Source organism: Catharus ustulatus, chromosome 11, assembly GCF_009819885.2.
Source record: "Catharus ustulatus isolate bCatUst1 chromosome 11, bCatUst1.pri.v2, whole genome shotgun sequence".
Taxonomy (NCBI): Eukaryota; Metazoa; Chordata; class Aves; order Passeriformes; family Turdidae; genus Catharus; species Catharus ustulatus.
Window position 1 is genome coordinate 9,612,227 of NC_046231.1, and position 23,349 is coordinate 9,635,575.

General features: G+C 37.5%; 1 protein-coding gene across 2 annotated transcripts; it reads left to right on the forward strand.

The window, feature by feature from the left end:
• The first annotated feature begins 610 nt into the window (after positions 1–610).
• CYLD (CYLD lysine 63 deubiquitinase) lies at positions 611–23,179 on the forward strand. Of its 2 annotated transcripts, none has more exons than XM_033069480.2 (16): positions 611–1,273; positions 2,412–2,579; positions 3,584–3,689; positions 4,707–4,802; positions 5,975–6,091; positions 7,582–7,961; positions 9,367–9,532; positions 10,375–10,516; positions 11,022–11,144; positions 12,417–12,508; positions 13,575–13,641; positions 15,071–15,203; positions 15,610–15,718; positions 16,678–16,796; positions 17,379–17,595; positions 19,119–23,179. In XM_033069480.2, the coding sequence occupies exons 1-16, from the start codon at positions 767–769 to the stop codon at positions 19,301–19,303; spliced, it is 2,727 nt and encodes a 908-aa protein (XP_032925371.1). In that variant the 5' UTR covers positions 611–766; the 3' UTR covers positions 19,304–23,179. The 2 variants fall into 2 exon arrangements, with proteins under 2 accessions (XP_032925371.1, XP_032925370.1); XM_033069479.2 differs by having other exon boundaries at positions 617–1,273; positions 2,412–2,714.
• Positions 23,180–23,349: the final 170 nt, after the last annotated feature.

Consider the following 23,349-nt stretch of genomic DNA (forward strand, 5'->3'; position numbering starts at 1 on the left):
ATGCATGTTGCAATGCTGGCATAATTTGGTTTTCATATATTGTGTATTACTGGAACTGTCCACTTCTATTAAAGAAATGGCTGTTATAAGTCACTAAAGTCCCCATTTTCTACTGCTCTATTTTGTCAACACGATTTTCTGCATCACTAAATCAAAACATTATGCAGGATGACAGATGCAGTACACTTTGTCAGAAATAAGTAGTCACTAAGCATGGGAAAAGAGCTTTATAGTTGAAAGTTTCATTAAAATATTGTTTGTAAACTAGAGCAGGTTGTTTATTTGTGTTCATTTGTACTTAGGTTTTCTTTTTGCTTTCACTTATGGGTGTTTTCTTTGTTTACTGCATTTCATTGTATGTTTTCTACACCTCTTTTTTTTCAAGGAACTAAAGAAGGAAATTAAATTCACAGCAGTAAGGAACAGAAATGGGTAAATGTGTCTGTCCATGATCAGCAGTACAGTGTGGTCACTGCCTTGCATTTTGCTGAACTCTGATCTGTATGAGGAATGAGTCTGGTCACAGATTTAAATAGTTTTGTGTTTTGCTTAAGACTAGCTGCATTTACCTAATTCGATTTTGTCTTTTTTTTCCTTTTCTTTTTATTCTAGGCTTTCTGCTCTGAATGTGTTTCTTTGCAAAATGAATATTGCATTGTTTCACAAAGATTGGACCCTCCAGTAGAATTTGGAAAGATCACTGCACATAAATCAAGAGCTTATATTTCTTGAAGACTTCTGTGCAGCTTTTAAAGTTTTAATCACAATGAATTCAGGCTTATGGAGTCAAGAAAAAGCAAGTTCATCCTATTGGGAAGAGCGGATCTTTTACTTGCTTCTCCAAGAATGCAGTGTCATAGACAAGCAGACTCAAAAGCTCTTGAAAGTGCCCAAAGGTAGCATTGGGCAGTTTTTCCAAGACCGTTCTTCTGTGGCACACTCCAGAAATATTCCATGCAAAGGCAAGAAACTGCAGATTGGATTAAAGATTCTGGAACAACCTCATGCAATCTTGTTTGTGGAGGAGAAGGACGTTATAGAAATAAATGAAAAACTAGCTGAGTTGCTTCTGGCTATTACTAACTGTGAGGAAAGATACAGTTTGTTTAAAAGCAAAAGCAGATTAGCTAAAGGTGTCCAGATAGATATTGGCTCACCTGTTAGAGTGCAGCTGAGATCAGGGGATGAGAAATACCCTGGAGTTGTTCGCTTCAGAGGACCCTTAATGCAAGAAAGGTCCCTAACAGGGATATACTTTGGAGTAGAGTTGCTGGTAAGTTACTTGCTAAGGAGTAGTATCAGATATACTTTATGAGGTGAGCTAAATACATCTTCAGTATAAAGAGGAAGTCCCAATAATTTTTTTTCTAGAAACATATTACCCCTAAAATCCGTTAGCTTTGGTCTTCTCATAAATACTTTTATGTGAACGTGCCAGCCATATCACATCAGCCTTGTAATCTCCATCCTGAGTGAAGCTTGATGTGGTGCATGGGCTGGCAGAAAGACTTGAACACACTCTAAGTCCTCTAGCCCAGAAAAATTTAATTCATGGAATTGTGGAATGGTTTGGCTTGGAAGAGACTAAATATCATCTAGTCTGAAACCCCTTGCTATGGGGAGGGACATCTTCCACTAGACCTGGTTCCCCAGAGCTCCATCCATCCTGGCCTTGCCATGGATGGGGCATCCACCACGTCTCTGGGCAAAAATACTTACATCCCTATCAAGGTGAAGATCTAACTCTCAGTTTTCTGTTGAGAACTTTGTTTTCCTGTGTCAGGATAGAGTCTGTAAATGCAGGTTTGGATTTTAAGGCTTCTGTTTTTGTAGATCCCCTAAAAGTCCAATGGCAACTAGTTAAAATAGAGAATGTATCTGTTCTGTGCTCCTTGAAGGATTAGGTTCAGGAGAGTTCTCTTTTCAAAGTACTCTTTAAACTTTCCTGAACTCTTTGTAATTCTCACTCAGAACCTCAGGGAATATCAGGCCCAAGTGTTTCTGAAAATCACCTCACTTTATATGGCATATAAATGGAATTTTTGAATGCTTAGCATTATGTCTAGTATGAAGTAGTCTTGTCTTGATATGGCAGAAATTTGATGATTGAAGCAAAATTTGCACCTGAAGAAAACATGTTTCTCTGAGTATAAAGGCTTCTGCCTGCAGCTACTCTCTAATCTAGTGACATCTTGCTCTTTATTCCCTGAAGATAGACAGTTTGTGTATTTGCTACAGATTCTGACAACAGAATTCTCTCAATAACAATAGTGCATCAAGCAAATTCTTAGTGCAATTTGTCCAAAACACTGGATTATGTCACTGCTTTTTTAGTAGTCTTATTTTTCACAAAATACATAATTTGATATTTTAATCTCTTTTTTCCTTCCTCTTCCTCCTCTGACACTTAGGAAGAAGGTCGTGGTCAGGGCTTTACTGATGGACAGTACCAAGGCAAGCAGCTTTTCAGATGTGATGAGGATTGTGGGGTTTTTGTTGCTTTGGACAAACTGGAGCTGGTGGAAGATGATGACAATGAACTGGAGAGTGACTATGCAGCTCCAGTTGACGCAATGCAGGTAGAACTTCCTCCTCTGGAGATCAACTCCAGGGTTTCTCTGAAGATAGGAGAGAGTATAGAGTATGGGACAGTTATATTCTGTGATGTCTTACCAGGAAACGAAAGTTTAGGATACGTTGTTGGAGTGGACATGGTAAGAAAATAATCTGACTTTAATAACTTCTGCATGTGTGTTAGCTAGTGAATGACATGCACGTAGAAGAAACAACATTATCCACAAGCTACTTCAGCGGAGGCTGACCTAAAATGGGAAATAAACACTGTTCAAAGATGCCCTTGGTGGTAATTTTCTTGGCATCAGGTAAATGATGTCGGATTTGATGCTAAACAGTTCAGGTGAAACACTCTGCTTACTCTGAGGAGCCTCCACTGAGCTACTTGCCATGCTAGGTGTCAGTCTTGAAGTCATGGAGTCAAGTGTTTGTTGTGAGACTGGCTTTGTTCTGCCTGTTAAAAAAGTAGGCTGGATGTCTTTTTCTTTTGTTAGCCATTTTTAAAAGCTTTTTTTCATGTAACTGTTTTGTTTGACTTTGTTCTACCTTAAATGTGTGAGTTTCAAGTACAAAAGTTATCTTTCAAGAAAATGTGAAGCTTGTAATTAAAAATATTTCTAGCCACATGAATTTTTAAAAATTAACAGCTTTTAAACTTTTGGTAGTTCAAGATTGTTCTGGTTTTGTAGGTTAGATGCTTCCATTTTCTTGGCTGCATTACCTCTTCCCTAAAAATGCACTGGAATTGCTCTAGCTTGTTTATCAATAGTGCTTTTTAGAAGAAAAATGCTTATTAAAGTAGGAGCTGTTCTCAAGAGATAATGTTTTAAGCTTTTGTCTTTAAAGGCTAATGTTTGGCTATTCTAAATACAAAATTAGTTACAAGAAAAAGTAGATGATGTCAAACATTTCATTTTCCTACTTTTTATATTCCTAAAGACATATGTGTGTATTCAGTATGATGTAAATCTTCTTTTGGGATACATGTAATGTGTTTTTCTATTTTTAGGATAATCCGATTGGAAACTGGGATGGAAGATATAATGGAATACAGCTGTGCAGTTTTGCAAGTGTTGAAAGTACACTTCTTTTGCATATCAATGATGTTATTCCAGGTATGCCCTGCTTCTTAACCAGAAGGCAGACTTTGATAACATCTAGGACATCCTCCATCTAGGCACAGTTATATGATTAAAGCAATACTGCAGAATTAATACCCTAAGTTCACTTGAATTACCTTCTCTGTTATATTTCTCTTCAGTTTTGCCCTACTTTGGGTTACAGTCTCACTAGTAGAAGATCTTTAATACTGAACAAAATTCCTGTCAAATTGTATACTATTTACAATACTGTGCAGTGTGTAATATTCCTGAATATGTGAGTGTCTGTAGTGGGAATCTTTTCTATGGACTGTCATTCAATTTACTCCAGAAGTTCAGATATCTTGGTCAGAAAGCTGCTCTGTGATTGAAAGGTGTTGGCAGGATTATGTGTGCATTCTGGGCATAAATACTTGGAAATGCCTGTCAAGACTGTGGAAAAATTCGCTGCAGTAGTTCACTGAATGATGTTAACTTGTAACAACTACAGTTCCCTGATTTCCTTTCTGATGAAAGAAAAGTTTTTATTAGACTTTTATTTGGACACTATCTCTAGGCAGGTTCTAATGAGTCTGTAATCTGTAGTTGTTGCTCTCACACTTCAATTTGGCTGACTTTTCTTGTCTGCCTCCTGCTTGCTGGTTTAGTTGACATACATGTTTTTGCACAAATTTTCTGCTCTTTGGAGAATTCACAGGGACTTCTCCATATTTTGAAAAGAACATTTATTGTAGATATGTTGGTAGAAAAAGCTTAAAATGTCTTGCATCTGTTTCCCATAATGGAAATACATTCATATGTTAAAGAATGTGAAGTCAACTTGTTAGATATGTTCAAGAAGTAATGGCAGACTTTGCAGTAAGCAATTGCTGATGTGACAAAAGCAGATTATGTGCCAAACAAGGCTTTGTTGCACTGTGTTAAAGCTTGTGATGGCAGAGCTTTGTTCGGTTCTGTTTTGAGGTGAACTTTGTGTAACAAAGTGAAAACAGAAAAGGGAAGCTAATACTCTCTTGATGTACCATGTCTTAGAGACTGTGTCACAGGACAGGAGACCTCCCAAGCTGGCCTATACCTCAAGAAGTGGTGACAAAAGCTTGTTCAATCATAGTAAGCCAAAGGCTATAGGTATGTATGGGAAGGGGTTTTCTTGACTTATAGAAGGTTAAAAAATTGTGTTGTTTGCAAAATAGTATTGTCTTTTCTTTCAGTTGATGTATTGTTTCAGTTATGTGTCAAGTTCACAAAATCATCAGGGTTGGCAAAGACCTTTAAGATCATCAAGTACAATTGTAGTTAAAAATTAAATTTCTCTGAAGTAGAGTATTAGTAAGAATTTATTTAGTCATTATAAAGATGGTAGACAGTTTAAGTTAAGATTGCTCAATCTGCCTTCATATTCATGAAAGAGATTGAAGTTTAGCAAAAATTCAAGACCATATTACTGAGTTATCTAGTATCACCAGGTCAGGGATGCATTCTGTTACTCTGGAAGTGTGGTGTGTGTTTATCGTTTTGTTTTGGTTTTTAATAAATATAGTTTGCTGTTGTCTTCTTGCAGAACTAGTAATTTCAAAATTTTTAGCCAGGAGCAGATCTACTTAATTATGACTGTATTAATTTTGCTGTAATTCAAAACCAGAATTGAATTCCCAAAATATAAACTTTCTTGACTGTTTTTGTTCAACTCTGAAAACTTCCCAGGGGAAAAAAAAACCAAAAAGCAAACAAAATCTGAAGGAGAAGCTTTTTTTTTTGTAAAGACAGAAATAATAATTCAGTATCTTTTGATATTACTAGTGGCTACATTGAGTAGTAGAATACTAAGGACAATATATTCTGTAAGTTGTCATGTTTACCTGGCATTGGATGCTGGCAGAGATGATCTTCACTGTAGTAACTGTGGTTATATTGGCACAAATTATAGAATTGGATCAGTAATTTATTTGCCTACTGTGAAATTTTAGTGCTTTAAAACCAAAACCCATTACAGTATTGCAAATACCTTCTTATATTCATAATTTGTAGTCATGAAAAATTTGCTCTTGAGGGGTGTTTTCTGCCTTCTTTTTAGCTTGGTGACTTGAGATTTCAGCTCAGAGTGTATGTGGATTTGGTGTAGACTTCTACCTGTTGTAAGCTTAGAACTGTGTTAGCCTTGATAGGAGAGTTTGTTTGTTTGTGGAAAGGCAGTTGTGTCTTCTTGAAAGTGTAGTAACAAATCTATACTGTGAAATAAGAGTGTAGGTGACCTTTTGTATATAGAGATTAATCTCTTAATAAAATATGTTGTTTTCCAGGATCTACCTCTGAACCTGGAAATAGAAGCAGATCTGAAGTCTTCTACACTTTAAATGGCTCATCAGTTGACTCTCAGCCTCAAACGAAAACAAAATCCCCATGGTATATTGATGAAGGTAAAGAGAGAGGATAGTTTTTTGTATATTTGTATATTTATTTTAAAAGCTAACAAAACTAGAGTGTATTATGTTCTTCAAATAAAACAAGGATGTGATTAAATGTGAAACAGTTGGACTGTGTTGTCATAGTAGAACACATACGACATTACAAAAAGCATCTTTTGCTTCCCTGTGGAAATGTTCTCTGTCTTGGTGTGACCTGTGGTTTTATTCTACATGTAGGAGATTGTGTTCTTGGCAACTCACATGCAGCTCTGTGGGAATGCACATGTCTCACAGGCAGAATAAAAGCTGAGTCTGGTGTGGAATACATGAAGTATTCCCTGTAGCTGAGCATACACAGTAATTGTGTTTTGCCTGTCTTTGTTGCTGTGTTACAGACCCAAGGGAGCTGTAATATTCTGCCATCTAATCAGTCTGGAAGTGGGAGCAGTGAAATTATCTGTGTATATGTGGGTTTAAAAAGTTATTTCTATAAAATCTCTCAGTTTTTAAAAGTATGAGTGCACATACTCGAAGGATCAATATACCTTGATTTGCTTCCAGACCTATTTTTTTTTCCTGGTAAACTTTAGACAAGTGTGGTTGACTGAAGGGGTAAATACTAAATTGTTAAATTACACCAGAAACCTGTAGCAGCAGTAGCCCCTGAATTCCTTGAACCACAAAGAAAATAAAATGGGTTAAAATTGTTCTTGGTTGTGTAATAGATGTCTTTTTCAACATTTTTAAGACATTAACTTCATTTAAGGAAACAGCATGAGGAGAATGAAAAAGCTTTTGTTCTGTGAATACCAATTGTGTATTAGAGACCTTTCCAACTCAGGGTATTCTATGGCTATGTAGAGAGGTGAGAGAAGACCCAGTGAGATGAGAGTGCTTGTGCTATTCCATATAGTTGTGATCTCTTATCAGGCACTGCATTGCTCATGACATGTTTAAGTCCTTTGTTCTTTATAGACACTGATAGATTCCTTGTATTAGAAACAAAGTATATTGTGATAGAGTCAGTGAAATAAGCACTTTTCTATTTGCAAATTGTCTCTGCAAGCAATTATTTATGTCTTTATAAGCTGTCAACCAAATAATTTCCTCAATCACAATGATCAATGAGCTCTTTCTAGTTTTCCCCCCTGCAGTCATAATCCTTGGGGCTGTTAACTCATGTTAAAAGAAAAAGTCTCATATGATGATGAAAGAAAAGATTTCAATCTAAACTTTCCTATAGTTTCTAACATTTTGTTTCTCTGTGCTATTCAGTTGTGCTGCTTGTGGTAAAAGTGGTGGGACTGCAGCAGTGTCTGCTCAGTCACTTCTGTGTTTCCAGTGCTGCCAAGTAACAAAAGTCTTCCTAAATGTCCCCAGCTGTTAGTGCTTCCCACCTGTTACGTTAGATGTTGGTGTTTTGAGAGCCAAGTCTTTCCTTTTTTAATACAGGGGAAAAAACACCCCTACACTTACTAACATCTTGGTTTTGTTTTTAACAGCTGCTGAAGACCCTTCAAAGTCACTTACGGATTCATCTCCTGGATTTGGGCATTCTTCACCACCACTGCAGCCACCTTTAACAAACTCTGTGTCTACAGAAAACAGATTTCACTCTCTCCCCTTTAGCTTGACAAAAACAACTAGTACTAATGGTACTATTGGACATAGTCCTCTCTCTTTATCTGTTCAGTCTGTCATGGGTGATGGGAATACTACAGCTACCCAGGAGAGTCCATCAACAGCAAGCCCAGTTGGAAACTCACATGGTCTTGAAGCAGGTTCCTTGGCTGAAGTTAAAGAAAATCCTCCTTTCTATGGAGTAATCCGCTGGATTGGCCAGCCCCCTGGAGTAAATGAAGTATTGGCAGGACTGGAACTGGTAAATATAAATTCTAGTTCCCATTTATGGTAATTACTAGTTTTGTTTCTCAGAGCTGGTGCCTCTATACGCTGCAAAAGCAGCCAGTCTGGGGGATTTGCCCAAACAGGTTGCCAAGTGGTCTCCTTAGAGCTAAATTCTTTGATAAGCTCTGACTTTTATGGCTCCCCTGCACCTTACCCTGTTTGTAGGCTCTGAGATGTGTTTGTATCACAGTGGGCAAAGGAATTTGTGGGGCTGATCACTTCCTTGCTTTTAAGGAGTGTCCTCTGCTTACATTATGGAGATTGCAATTGAAAAAATGAAATTTAGAGATCCTTTAAGTGGAAATTTATATAAAATTCTCTAACTGTAGTAGTCTTTGTTGAATATAATTTTTTGTTTGTTGTTTGCATATCAGCAGACAGGCAGAGTGACGATTGTCAGAGCTGTAAGACTGGTTTTGATAATTGACAGTAGTGTTATTGTTGATTTGACAGCCATGTGTTTTATGTGTTTCTGTGGGCTCTTTGTAAAAAAAAAAAAAACACAGTTGCCTCAAACGTGAATTACTGTTGTGTACTGACATTCCCTCTGTGGCAGCTGCTGCCAAGGCTGTGATGGGGTATTGGTTAAATTAATGTGTACACAATTGGGAAGATGGGCTTCTTTATTTTAGGATAATATTCACTAAAATATTACATAAACCAGTGTAAAATGATGTAAAACACAAGCAAAATATGTGAGAATGTGACTGGAATTCCGGCTGTTACAAAGAAGTCCTGATCCTTGTGGGTGTTGTGGATGGAGTTGAAGCCATAGCTTGCTGCAGGCATTCTGAGCCTGCTCCTTAGGGTGTCATGCATTAACCTGGCTGCCACTTGTGCATTAAAGCCTAGCTGGTGTTAGTAAGCAGGAAATGTGCCTTAAATCCTGTTCTCAAAGATAACAGCTTGTTATTGTTCACTCCTAGTTTGTGTTGTCTCTCCCTGATGTACATTTTGTGTGCTTTGAAGCAGGCATTTTACTTGTGCAGCCAAATCATGCTGAAATTGTTCACGCTCCTCCATGCTCAGTGATTTTAATTAAGTGATAAAAAGTGCTCTTTCTAACTACAGAAGGTATCTGGACCAGGTTAAATTCACAGTCTCCTCCTACCCTCCCCTATGCTGCTTTTGATGGAATTTTTGTTTTATTTTGGATGGAGTGAAATTGTAAGCATGAAGAAATATGCAAGTCCTAATTTTCTCAGTAAATCCAGTTAAGTAACACCTCAGTTGAGGCTTTGGGTACTCAGTTACAGAAACTGTGTGTATCATGTTTCAGAGTAGCAGAAAGGGTGACTTGTGGGTAGATTCCTTATCTAATGTCTTGCTGCAGAATTGTAGAAATAAGAAAAACAGTGAATTCTCACTTGAATTTTCAGGAAGACGAATGTGCAGGCTGTACGGACGGAACGTTTAAAGGAACTCGATACTTCACGTGTGCTCCAAAGAAAGCTCTTTTTGTCAAGCTCAAAAGCTGCAGGCCAGATTCCAGGTTTGCCTCACTCCAGCCTGTTTCCAACCAGATCGAGCGCTGCAACTCTCTAGGTACTGACCTGCTTATTTCTTGTTTATCAGCTGGGAACTGGCAGGGCTTTGGGTTCATTCATTCCTGCAATAAGTTCTTTGTATTGAGCGCTTGGAAATCTGTACAGGTATTACTTCATTGATATTAATGAATAGCAGATCAGCCTGTACAGAATACAGTGATTCTTGAATTATTCTTTTATGCTTTAAAACAAGAAAATATATTAAATATAAAATATATATATTTAATATAAAATATATTAAAAGAAATGTCATAAAATTATGGGAATTTTTTATGCTGTACATTTTTTGCTTTAGAAGTTGTAAAACAATCTTGCTGAAAATGGTATTTGCAAGTCTAGCACAGTATGATTGCGTTAAAAGAAATGAAGGCAGTTATTTTTCTGTAATCTATAACATCAAACTATTTTATTTAAATATTAACAAAGAAAAGCATGTATCTTTATGATGGAAGTTAGTGGTGAAAAACTTTATTTTGCCCCTAACTTCATGTATTTTAGATTTCTTGGGTCACATTGTATTGTCTGGGACAACAGCAAAAAAAAATGTCTGATACTTTTAAGGTAGTGTGAACAGGGCATTTGTAATGAAAAGAGAACTTCATTCCTACTGGATAAAATTAATTCAGTGCTGCAGGCTTTCTGAAGCACTCTAGTGTGGAATGTAAGGCCTTGTTCACTCTCTGGAAGACAGGGAGTCTCAGCTATAGTAAAACGGTATTTTATTCCAGAGATGGAATGATTGCACTAAGGCAGCAACTTAGCTATAAAACATTGATAGGAAAATCTCAAGGGGGATAAAATTTGAGGCTTTAAAGTGTCTTTTGAAAAAAAAAATTTCAGCCTTTGGAGGTTACTTAAGTGAAGTGGTAGAAGAAAACACTCCTCCAAAAATGGAAAAAGAAGGTTTAGAGACAATGATTGGAAAGAAGAAAGGTATCCAGGGTCATTACAACTCCTGTTACTTAGACTCCACCTTATTCTGGTAAGTTCCTAATTTGTATAGTGGCATCCCATGCTAGAAATGCAGAACACGTGATCTTTGCTTGAGTGAGTGTCCGTGTGTATTCCTGTGCAGCTCCCAGTGTCCTGTGCTGCAACCCCTGTGCTCTCCCAGTGTGAGCAGTGAAGTGCTGAGCTTGGCCAAACTGCACTGCCCTCATGGATCTGCTGGTTTAGACTGAGGGAGAGCCTGGCCTGGAAATGGTTGAAGGATAAGGAGAACACAGGCTGGGGTGGAGGGAGGGAAATGCCTCTTACAGCTTCATTGCAGAATTCTGCCTGGGCAACTGGTTCTGTACTTTGCTGCAGAAAGGAAACTGGGTTGGAGTGGACTTTGCTATTTAGTGCAGCTGTGTCCCCTGTCCATGATTGCTTCTTTTTGAGTTTGCTTAGTTCTTTAATTCTTCTGTGACTTTGCTTGGTTTGTCTTGTGTTGCTCAGGCATCTGAATGGTAAAAACAACCTTCCTTTGCCTTTTTTCTTTGTAGCCTCTTTTCTTTTAGCTCTGTTTTGGACACTGTGCTACTCAGACCTAAAGAAATTAATGATGTAGAGTATTACAGTGAGACTCAGGAGCTGCTGCGGACAGAGATTGTGAATCCCCTGAGAATGTAAGTAAAGACAAGGACTGGTCTCTAGTCTAGCATGAATTAGAGAGATCCTGCAGTGTTTGCATTCCTACTGCAAATCTGACAAGTTTGGCTCTCTGCTGCTACTCAGTGTATTTCTCTTAAGTATTTTTACTTTTTCTTCATAGCAGATTTAATCAGTGATAACTGGAAGGAGTTATTCATTATTTGGTGATAAATATTTTCACTAGTTTCTTACTTGCAAATGGATCAGCACAAAGCTGCTGTAAAATTTGTGCAAGTATGAATACAAAAGTATTGATAAATACAAGTTATGTTTGCTCACAGCATTCATCTCTACGTGTTTTTAATGCTATTGTACTTGACAAAAATATTATTTGGCTTATATGGAGTTTCACAGTTCAACAGATTTAGCAAGGCTTTAGAAGTTTCATTACTTTTTACATGTGGTCTGTTAGTAGCCAGTTATTTTAAAGAACTTAGTATAACCTTTGTCGTTTTTCAGGCACAATGAGCAAAGGAGGTGCAACAAAAATCTCCATGAAAAGTTATTGTTCTTAAGCTTAATTTTTTTCAAATGTGAATATTACAGTAATTCCAAAATTCTGTGGGTTGTCACTGAACAACTTCTGACAAAATTTTTATTTTGATAAATAAAAATGTTGTCCCCTGAAGCCTTGTTCTTGTCAGGGAGTGTGTACTTTGCCTGGTGTGTTGCAGGGTCTGTGGAACAGGTAGGATAGCAGGATACACACTGAGTAGCAGGAATCTCAAGTGCCTGAGGTGGCTGAATGTCACTGTCCTTTTGTAATGCTTAAAACTTTAGGGGGAAAGACTGAATACTCAAAGACTCTGCTTCTTGTGTCAGCAGTACAGCTCTGTGGTTTTTTTTCTCAAATATTGCTTTTTTTTGTTGTTGTTGTTGTTAACAACTCCCACAGTGCTGTTGTTATGTGACATTCTGAAATTATGTATTAAGCAGTGCAGATTAGAGTGAAAAAAAAAATTGACTGACAAATCCGAAAACAATTGTCCTGGTAAGTTAATGATTAAAAATGCTCTTAAAGGTTGTAAAAGAACATTGAGCACTGCATTAAATTTATACTACATTAAGAAAACTGGGAGTCAGATTAAATATGAGAAATCAGTAGTTTTGAAGAAATACTGTATGCAGTTAAAGAAGGATTTGAGAAGCTGTATTTCAGTATTTAAGTGGTTGGTTTTGGCTTTTTTTTCTACTTCTCTGACTTGATCACAAACTAGCTAATAGCTTCATAAACCCATTTATCTTAGATATGGATATGTATGTGCTACAAAAATAATGAAGCTGAGGAAAATACTTGAAAAAGTTGAGGCTGCATCAGGATTCACTTCAGAGGAAAAAGGTAATAGGGGGGAGGTTTATTTTTCTTTGAGACTTAAGAATCTAGTATGAAGGAACTGAGGAACCCTGCTGCATAATTACACCAGAAAAAAATACCCAAATATTTTTCCGTGTCAGTAGTGTCTCTAGCAGAGATCTTAGTGACCACTGGCTGCTAGAAAGGTGTTTTTTGCTTGCTCAGGTATGTAAGGAACCCTTGCTGAACAATTTCTGCACTGCCTGGATTTCTTTTAGTGTCTTCCTGTGCCCCTGGAACTCCCTTCTAGCAGTTAGTGGAGAAAACTGTGATAAGGCACTGGACTGTTTGTCCTTTTTCAAATTGTCACTTGATCCCTGAGGAATAAACTTTTGCACTACAATATTTCAATGTTACAATGGTTATGTAGCATTTTAAGAAATAAAATGTTCAAATCAAGCTAGAAAAATCAGTTCCCAACTTTTTGATCTCCGACTGCATATATATTGATTACTTAGCATTGTATTCTGGAACTGTTTTGCTTTTATTCAAGAGAATACTAGTTTCTCTGTAAATAGTGAATGCTGGAACCAATATTTACTGCAGTTAGTGGCAGGGAGAGAAAGACACCAGGAAACTGTGGTGGGGGAGAGCAGCCCTCTGGGAAGCTGCTGTTGGCTGCATTCTTGGTTAGAGAACTTGGTCTCTAGTTTAGATGAACTTGGGACTGTTGTGTAGGTTTTGTGTTCCTGTCACTGCTCCTCAGTGGTTCTCTACAGATTCACTGCTTCCTTTTGAAAGCTTTTATTTCTCCTGGAAAGTTGTGTGGTGCCAAATGATTCCTCTGAAATACAGAGCATCTTTTTTAACTTTACTGGAAAGCTTTGTTACCCTGTTGAGCCTGTACCTTTTTAGGGCCATTTAACGCTAAAAAAATAAAGTGAGGCTTGTCACGACGATATTCACAGTTTGTCATCTTATTGTGGTAATAAAGCTGTAAAAACTAATTTATGTTTTCTCTATGAAAATTTTGAAAACCTTCACTTTCAATGAGCCTTGAATAATGTGTCTGGTTTTGCATGCTAACAAATTTTTTCTCTCCTCACTCCAGATCCAGAAGAATTTTTGAATATTTTATTTCACCATATTCTAAGAGTTGAGCCACTGTTGAAAATAAGGTGAATCTTATTTCTTTAGTCTTCAGTGGTTGTGTCTATGCCATACACAGAACAAAACTTATGTTCCACCATTCAGCTTTTAGCAGTAGAGTTTGTGTATATTGTGCACATAGCTGAACTCCTCAAGGGCAATTCTGAAGTCTCCTTTCTTCTTAGTAGTGGCAACACTGAGCATAACGCTTTTAGAATCCTCTTGATACCTGAATACTCTAAAAAGCAACATTGGTTTAAATGTTGGCTGGGGTGGGAGGAGGTTACAGTTTATAGAAAATCAGATGAAAGTTCCCAGGAACTTTTGATGCTGAGATGAAACAGCTCCTACCTAATGGTTTTCTTTTGCTGTTAGAGGCTAGTTAGTCCTGTATGTCTTTTCTCTATAGTAGCAAAAACTATTTCTTCAACCTGAGCACCATCTTTTATATCCTTGCTTTTGTACTTCCAGAGGAGGTTGAATTGCTCATCTGAATATCTACTCCCAAATATATCAGTTATGTTTATTTAACAGAAACACTATCTGAAAACATTGGTACTTTATACTTGACTATGTTTTGAACATCTGGCCTCAAAACATACTTAAATTGGTAGCTTTCCCTATCCATACAAAATGTGTTGTGGTTTTGTGGTTCTGGTTTTTTGAAGGGGATAATTGGTTTGTGGTGGGGATGTGTGTGTTTAGTGGAAAGGGCTTTTCCCCTTTTTTTAAAATTTTTTTTATTTTGGTGAGATGAAGAAGTTTCTCCAGACTACTTCCTATAGCTTACATCAGCAGTTTATCTGGTAATTTGCCTCAGAGTTGGCCTAGATGTGGAAGGAGTCTTAATAATTAGAGCTGGAGAGCCTTGAAGTTGGATTGTCCTTTTGGAGCATTCTCTGCTAACTATAGAGCAAGTCCAGCAACATTAGCCATCTGTGTGAGACTTTCACTGCAGGAAGCAGTGTAAATATCGCCCTGATTTAGAGGAAATGTTTCATTAAAGCCATCATACTGAAGATAATTACTGTTGTTTCATTTGATATTTTATTACTGAAATTCCTAATTGTCTCTCCAGTGAAAGCTGCTTTATTGTCTTGGGAGTTTTTGATGCAGATGCTTAGGAAGTATTTCTCAGTTGGTGGTTCAGCCATGCATAGGCGTATGTTTCTAAAACATGCTCTGAAACTCATATTGATTTTGTTTCTTTAAATTTTTCTATAGTCAGTTCAAACTTAATACTTGACTGTCTGTCCCTTTGTTGTTAGGGGCAGGGAGCTGTGTTTTGCCAGGCTTTGTTGTTTGTTTGGGTTTTTTTTTCAAGCACAATATATTTCAATGCAGAGACAATGTTTTGTCAACTATTTTCATGTAGCTGTTATTTTCCTAGTAAGATACAGTCATCATTACAGTAAAGGTTCAAAATCTGTTGTTTTTTTCCTTTAAATCTGTTTTTAGATCAGCAGGTCAGAAAGTACAAGATTGTTACTTCTATCAAATTTTTATGGACAAAAATGAGAAAGTTGGAGTCCCAACAATTCAGCAGTTACTAGAGTGGTCATTCATCAACAGCAACTTGAAGTTTGCAGAGGTTGGTGACAGCTGTGCCTTGTTAAAAGTGATCATGCCTAAATATCTGTCAATTCAGCTATGGGACAAAAGTAGGATTTGGTGTAAAAACATGCAGACATGTTAGAAATGGGAATATTGTGTCAGTGATCCAGGATGCCTACATGACTAAAACATTTGAAGGTTCACTTAGTGGCATGTGTTGTTTGGCTGAACAGAGCAAATTGATTTAGGTAAAGACTTACTAAAAGAAAATTTCTTAGCTGCTGCCATTGAGTTGCTTTAAGGACTAATAATTCAAGATACCGCCATCAGTGGGCTGTGAGTTTAAAAAACATGAATATATTTATAGTATTAGAAGAAGGTCTACAAAGTTAAAAAATTATTTGTCTCAAGTTCATTACATTATATTCTGGCATTTTACCTAGGCACCCTCTTGCCTGATTATCCAGATGCCCCGGTTTGGAAAAGACTTCAAAATGTTCAATAAAATTTTTCCCTCCTTGGAATTAAATATAACAGACTTACTTGAAGACAGTAAGTATATAACATGGCATTGCATAATGAAAGACAGTTGCTGAGAGTGACAGTGAAAATATTCCTGATACTGCCGGTGGATTTGTTGGGGATTTTTTTTGTTAGATATTTACCAAGATAGTGTGAGATGCTCAGGCTGAGGAGAAGTGCAAGTGTACTGGGTAGAAGGCTTTCTTCCCTCATGTCAGTTAGAAGCTCCAATTCAGAAGAATGTATAGAATACAACTTTTTTGTTTATTTTAATCTTGAGTACAACTGAACTAATTTCAGGGCTGTTTTTAAAATTTAGTTGTTAGCTGCAAAGCAGTTCATTAATATGGCCATTCATTAGTTTATCAGACTAGAAGGGGACCTGAGAGAGGAGGATGTGTACCTGTGTATTGTGGCTGGGCATTTTTAACCATAACTATATCACTTCTTTTTGTGACCTAAGTTTCAGACAATGGTCATCCACTGATTATTTCATTGCACTATCCTGAGGAAGGACACCAGGTTCTAAATTTGAGATAATAAAACTGCCAAAATTCATTAGAATAATAATCTCTGAAGTTGTTGTGGCCTTTTCTCTCACTGTCTTGGCCATCAGCTTATGTTTTTTCTTTTTTTTTTTCTCCCCCTCTGGTGTTGACAGCTGTAGGGGCTAAGCTAGCTGTACCACTATGATGAGAGAGAGCTAACATGATTTAAAAGCCTGTTTTTGCTTGTTCATGCACTTGATTTTTATCATCTTGTATTGCCACTTGCCAGTGTAAATACTTTTCTCTTAATCCACATTGCACCAAAGAGAAGGTAAATAGAGTGGTACATTTCTCTTTGACTAGCAATCTCATTTTAACTTTTTTTTTTAAATGTAGTGTCATTCTCCATTTAAAGTAATAGTTCTCCTTCATTTTCATATTCCTTTTCTTCAAAAACAAAGCCCCCCACCCTGGAGACTAATACCTGTGTTGCCACTGCAGCTCCCAGGCAGTGCCGTATCTGCAGAGGGCTCGCCATGTACGAGTGCAGGGAGTGTTATGAAGACACTGATATTTCTGCTGGCAAAATCAAGCAGTTCTGCAAAACGTGCAATACACAAGTAAGTGCTTGTCTTTGTTGCTCACATGGGTTTAGTGCAAATGGTTAATGCTGTGATAATTGAAAGAAAGGCAGATGATCATAGTGAGACTTGTTCACAAGCACCAGCGTAGCTGCCACCCACCAAATAAAGTGTCTGCTTTGGTGACAGACAAGGAACTTCTGCCATGTGTTTGTCAACATGGCAACTGCCAAATCCAGGACTGGACATGGTGGAGAAGTAGTAACCATGTGTTTTTAATCCTACTTTTATGTTCATGCTACCTTGTTAGAGTTGCTAAATTCATGGCTGAAATGCTGTGTTTCTCTGCGTGGCAGTTGCATGAAGATGTCAGTCATGGCTTTTTTACAAATCTGAGCATAGTTGAAAACTGGTTCGTTAAACCTGACCTCCCTTCTAATCTTAGATTTGAATTTTCTGGGCAATATTGAACTATGCTGGTGGGGAAAATATAGAAGACACAGTTCCTTCTCTGAAGCCATTAATCTTCTGTTCAGCAGTAATGTTCTTTTTAGCTTTGCCACTGAAACAAATGATCTTACAGGATGTTTTTTCTTTTCTGAATTATCACTTCAATTGTAGGTTCATCTTCATCCCAAGAGACAGAGTCATAAATTCAACCCGTTGTCACTTCCCAAGGATCTGCCAGACTGGGACTGGCGGCACGGCTGCATCCCCTCGCAGAAGATGGAGCTGTTTGCAGTGCTGTGCATCGAGACCAGCCACTACGTGGCCTTTGTCAAGTACGGCAGGGACGACTCCGCCTGGCTCTTCTTCGACAGCATGGCAGATCGGGATGGTAACCTCTCATCTCCTCTCTGCACTTTCTCTCACATTTTTGTATATGTACTTTAGATTTCAGGGACCATTTCCTAAGGTTTGGGGGATCTTAGTGTCGTTTATCTTGATGTACTTGATGCTGGGATACTGATCTTGACACAGCCTTACCTTAGCACATTTTATGGTAGCTGCTGATTTGCATATTCTGAATTTCACTTTAGTTAGATACCTTACTAGTTAGATGGTACAGAAATAACTGCAGAAGTTTCCTAGTGGGACTCTGTATACATTTTTCTATGCTTTGCAAATTTGGCAGAGACAAATAATTTTAAATAATCAACTGCAAGAATGTACAGTAATTTCACGACTATAAGGCGCACTTCTGGGTTTGGGCCAAAATTGTAGTCAAAGGGTGCACCTTATAGTAGTGAAATTACTGTATTTTCGTTTATATTTGAGTTGATGTTCATGATTATCAGTTAGCATACAAATATTTTTATTACTTTTTCTGAAATGACTTAAGGTAGCTGTCTTTAGAATAAAGGAAATAGTCACCTTACAACATCTATGCTATTCCTTTGAATCTGTTTAGTTATCAGTGGAAAATTGTTACTCTGTAATAATACAAATGTCAGTAAAACAAATGTTTTCTTAGATACTGTTTTTTAAACAGATCCCGTTTAAATAGGGACTCTCAATTCTGATGCCTAAGAAAAACAGTAATAGATGAAGTGTCAGACACATAGTAACAATTTTTGCAAGAAGTATTCTTGAACCCCTCTGTTACAGTGTGAGTACGGCAGGGGGAGAAGAATCTTGCCTCCTGTTAAAAGAAGTAAAGTCACTTTCTTATAACAGCCAGGAGACAATCAAGCTTCATTTCAGAGTGCTTGAAATATGTATGACTGATGTTTGTAAAGAACCACTTTATTTTGGGAATTTAGATCATATAAGATGCTGGAAATATCTCCTGCTGATCTTAGCAGGGGGTTCAGTATTGCAAATATTTTTCTTCAGCTTTTCTTCATAAGCTAAAAATCTCAGCTGGGAACAGCAAGATATCCATACTTGTGTTGTTTGAATTTGCTCATTTTTATGTGGAAAATGGCCAGGAGCAAACCATGCCTTAGTCTTGCAAGTCAGGTACAGACAGGGTTTGAAAATCATCAGCTGTTACCAGTTGTCATGTTATTAACAAATTCAGTGCATGTGAGTGGTTTATGTATTCAGGTCACTCTCCTAAAGTCACACAGAAATTTTAGTGTTAATGAAAAACCAAAGTTCTCCCTGGTTTTATGTGGTGTTTGTGTGGGTGTGGTTTGTTGGTAAACACTGTAGGATATTCTGATTCTAATAGTGATTTCTTGAACAATACACTTCTCATAGGTGTTCACCTTGCAGCAGTCCAGTGTGGTGTATTTAAGTTTTTTAGAAGGTGTTTTCAAGGACTGGTGGTGCTGTCATAATAAAAGTACATTGAAGAGCAAATATATGTAGGTACTCTCCTAATCTGTTTCTCCTTCTTTCCTTATGGTTTAAAAGGAGGTCAGAATGGTTTTAACATTCCACAAGTTACCCCGTGTCCTGAAGTTGGTGAATACCTGAAGATGTCTCTAGAAGAATTGCACTCCCTGGATTCCAGGAAAATCCAAGGCTGTGCACGAAGACTGCTTTGTGATGCTTACATGTGCATGTATCAAAGTCCGACGATGAGTTTATACAAATGAACCAGGATCTCTGCAGAACTGAAGAGACAGTTCAGAGTTACCCACTCTTGGGTTTGCTGCAGTTTTGGGTAGTTAATGCAACCGTTGCTGGCAATGGAAGTTGACTATGACATCAAGAGAATTTACTGTTCCAAAAACGACATATGGAGTTCTGTCACTGAAGTATTTAAGCATTTTGCACTCTAGGAAGTGTGCTTGTGTGTGTTTGTTTTATAAACAAAGTTAAGTTACTAAAACTTAAAAGCTTTAAGTGCATTGATGATACACAGGCTTTTTTGAAAGGTGAAATTATATCAGGAGAAGTCTCCTTAGGCCTTTGGGAATGTAAGGAAACAGTGTTCTAGCTCAGTGCATTTCTGTGGACAGGGATGATGATTCTCATGTGTTGCTTTACCCACACCCTTCTCCTCACCTTTAATCTTTTTAGTACCACAGATTCTCTCTCAAAGAGAGAATAACTTCAGTTTGAGTAAGATAAATTTTAGACTGCTCATTGTATATTATGTTCTATTGTCTACTATATTTTTTTCAGTTCAAAAATTAACATTGATTTAAAGATCTGAATCCCTGTCTTGCAAAAATCAAGCACACAGACTTGCTGTGTTGTTAACTTGCAACTTTTGGAGGGGAAAGAGAGGAAAAGAAGAGGGTACTAAGGGGAATCATAATTGCTAAAATATAAAATTAGCAATGAAAGTTAACAGATGTCTTTTTCCAAGTGTCTATTTTTAAAGAAACAAAGCAGTCTGGAACAGAACAGCAACTGTACACAAATGATTCTAGGACAAAACAATAAAATCATGGGTTGCCTCAGGGAATGTTACTGAAGTGAATTCTAGTCCTTGGTAAACAAAACTGACTTTTCTACAGTACATTAAGCTACTGCCTGGGAATATGTTATTCATCTGACTCTTCATTTCAGGATTAGTAATATTAAAAAGAGAATATTAAAAATCTCTGCCTGGAAATATGAAACTATAAATAAAGGTAGATCAGAGTTTTACTGTATACCAAGTACCTGATGAAAACTAACTTGAAAAGCTGCAAAACCTGTGTTAATGTAAAGTAATATACTTTGAAATCTGTTGGTTCCTGTTTGCAATGAAATACTGTTGTTTTAGTTGCCTTTTAGCTACTTCTGTCTACACTGACTAGCAAACATGCAACTCTATATACAGTAACATCTGGTTGTACAGATTGCATCTATCTGAACTGTACATTTTCAACTCCTAAGCTGTTTTGTATGGCAACTTCCATTTTGGGATCAAGTCTCTAGAAGGGAAGAGATAACAAAACATAACAGAGGAAAAACCACACTGAAAAATCCACTGCTTTATAGGCAAGGGAGACTGATCCCTTGTTGTAGACAGTGTGGTTACTTTGTTTTTCTTGGAAAACCTAGAGCCTTTCTTTGAGACACGCTCTAGCATTGAGCAGTAGTAGACAGAGATTTGAAAACTGCTTGAAGGACTAATCTGTGTGAAGCAGGGGGTGCTGAGGGGGTTGATCTGTTCCATTAGTCTTTGCATGAACTGTGCTCTAATCCTTCACTCTCAAGAGCAACAAGGTTGTTAGAGGTGTCACCGCTGCTTTTGCCTGGAAGAGTCTCCTGGCTTTCATGTTCCCTTATTTATCCAGTCTGTGCTCCTTGGCAAAACTCTTTTGTTTCAGTACAGAGCTCTTTCTCTCCTGAAAAAATTCAGTGAGGTTTTGGGTGATGGATTCTGTAACCAGGCCCATTGTGTCCCACCCTGGCAGGAGGTCCAAACAGTGACCCCTCTGAACAAGGAGCAAACACAGGCCCAAGCACAAACCTGCACGCAGGAGATCAGTCTGAATGTCTGGATTCTTTCTCTGCCCTAGCCCTAGATTTACTTTCCCAATGCATTAATTTCATGTCTTCCACTGGTGTCATCTTTCCAACCCTCCCAGCCTCATTATATTAGTTACCTTTTCCTGCTTGAGCTTGGAGAGCAGCCTTGGACCTGCTATGGCCAGAGGAGAGAATTGAAATTGGCAGCCATATTACAGTTTCCTAGGTGAATAATCTTGTAGCAAAATATCTACTCTTTTGTACAGCTGGAAAGTATCCAGCTTTTCAGGACACATACTCTATTAGCAGAAGTGAGTTAATACAGATGGGTGTAAATGAACTTGGGTTCTTGCCTCCAAGCTTCTGGCCTTTCTCTTTTCCCTTGAAAGAAGTGTGGACTCTTCCTGTGGGACACATAGGGAATATTCTTTACTGTGCACACTTCTTGGTGACAAATACTGTGTTTGGAAAGGCAGGCAGTGCTTTACAGGCTGCCTTTTGTACTATAGATTATTGCAAAATGGTAAATAGTTTTGCAAGCACTGTATGATTACATGGTTAGTTTGTTGTTTACCACTTAAGAGGGCAGAGATGTCTTCTATAGCATGCAAAAAAAATTAGTTTTGGCAAACGAGGAGTCTTTTAATCTAAAATGTATTGCTTTGTGCTGTACCGCACTGCATTGGAAGTGATCTGGCAAAGTAAATGAAATGTTACAGAAATAACCCCAATTTTATTTCCTTTCTCAAAAATGAATATACAAACAGAACAGTGATTTCACTGTGAAAGGAAACTTGTAAAATAGCTTATATGCAAGGGTATAAAAGGTGGGGTTTTCTGGGGATTTTTTAGCCTTCAGCATATATTTGTAGGGAATTTGAATAAGCTATTTTGAAGCTTGCATTCTAAGCATCTACTGCTGTTAACTGTAATGCCCAAAGATTCCAATGACTAAGCATCCAACATTTATGTTGTTTAATGCATTTGGAAACCTCCCAATCAATTATTTTCTCTCTTTTTTTTTTTTAATACAATGAATGTCCCCCCAAATTAATAGCACTTAAATCATTCTTCATGGTTTGGTTCATAAGTACTGCTAGCAATGGCCTTAACCTGTGAGTAGGAAAATACATTGACAACATGGTTCCTGACAGCTTGTAAAAATGTAAAGTTTTGTAGGACATAAACTTTTGTAATTGGGGGAAAAAACCTTCACCCCATACAACTTGCCTGTTCTGCTAAACATTTTTAGAACTAGGGGTTCAAAACAGAACAAATCACTGTGCCGCTAAGTCCTTGCTTATTTTGAACATAGAGGGCAAAGTAGAGGTATTAGCTAAAGGTGATGCCTTACAGATTTACTCAAGCAAAGAAAATCCTTCAAGAAAACCTCAACCACACCCACCATAAGTTATATCAGAAGGCTTGTTGTTGGGCGGGGAGATAATTGGAAGAAAAAATACAAAAATATCTATGTTCAGTAAAGGTCTTTCTAATATGTGATACTGATTCTGTGCTCTTGAAAATTGTAGTACTGTGTTGTACTGAACAGCCTGTGAGATATTCCCATTTTAAGCAAGTACTGTGTGTAACAAGAATTGCTCTTGATCATAAATGGTTCATTTCAATGCACTTATTTTTCTCGTGCACTTTATACTCCACTGAGTAGCTGAGTGTGGTCACCATGATCCCTGACAATTGCCTGTTCCATACAATACCAAGGCACCACCATGCTGCACACCAGACTGGTGTGGTTTCCCAACTGAGCTGGTGTAAAAAGCAGCTTGAAAGCTCTGTGTATTTTTACCACTGTAATAAAGCATGTTTTTATCTGTTCTTGATGTTTTGCTAAATAAACATCCCATGTTTTGTGCACAAATAGTCTCTTAAGCTTACCAGGCTGTCTCCAAGAAGGCATAAGGGAAACAAACCATTGGAGCAGGTTGCCCTCAACTAGCCTTAATTTATTTTTTTCCTAATGGTAGGGCTGAATGAGCTGCTGCTGGAAAGGAATGTACTATGTGCTCTTTCTGTATTAATATTAATTAAAAATATTATTCTTATGGCTCTATTCATTTCTTGGGGGCTTGGAAGTGTGAGAGTGTCATGAAAAAGCATGAGTACAGGGTGAACTAGCTTGTTTTTTGTACTTACAGGTGGCTTTATGTTTATACAGTTCTTCCTTCAACATTTCTAGGAAACTTAGAAATTGTTGTACTGTATAAAAATCAAG

Coding starts and splice junctions, on each gene's coding strand:
- CYLD (XM_033069479.2), top strand. CDS start 767: ATGAATTCAGGCTTATGGAGTCAAGAAAAAGCAAGTTCATCCTATTGG. Junction 3,690..4,706: donor TATCAATGATGTTATTCCAG/GTATGCCCTGCT, acceptor ACCATGTCTTAG/AGACTGTGTCACAGGACAGG. Junction 6,092..7,581: donor CCCATGGTATATTGATGAAG/GTAAAGAGAGAG, acceptor TGTTTTTAACAG/CTGCTGAAGACCCTTCAAAG.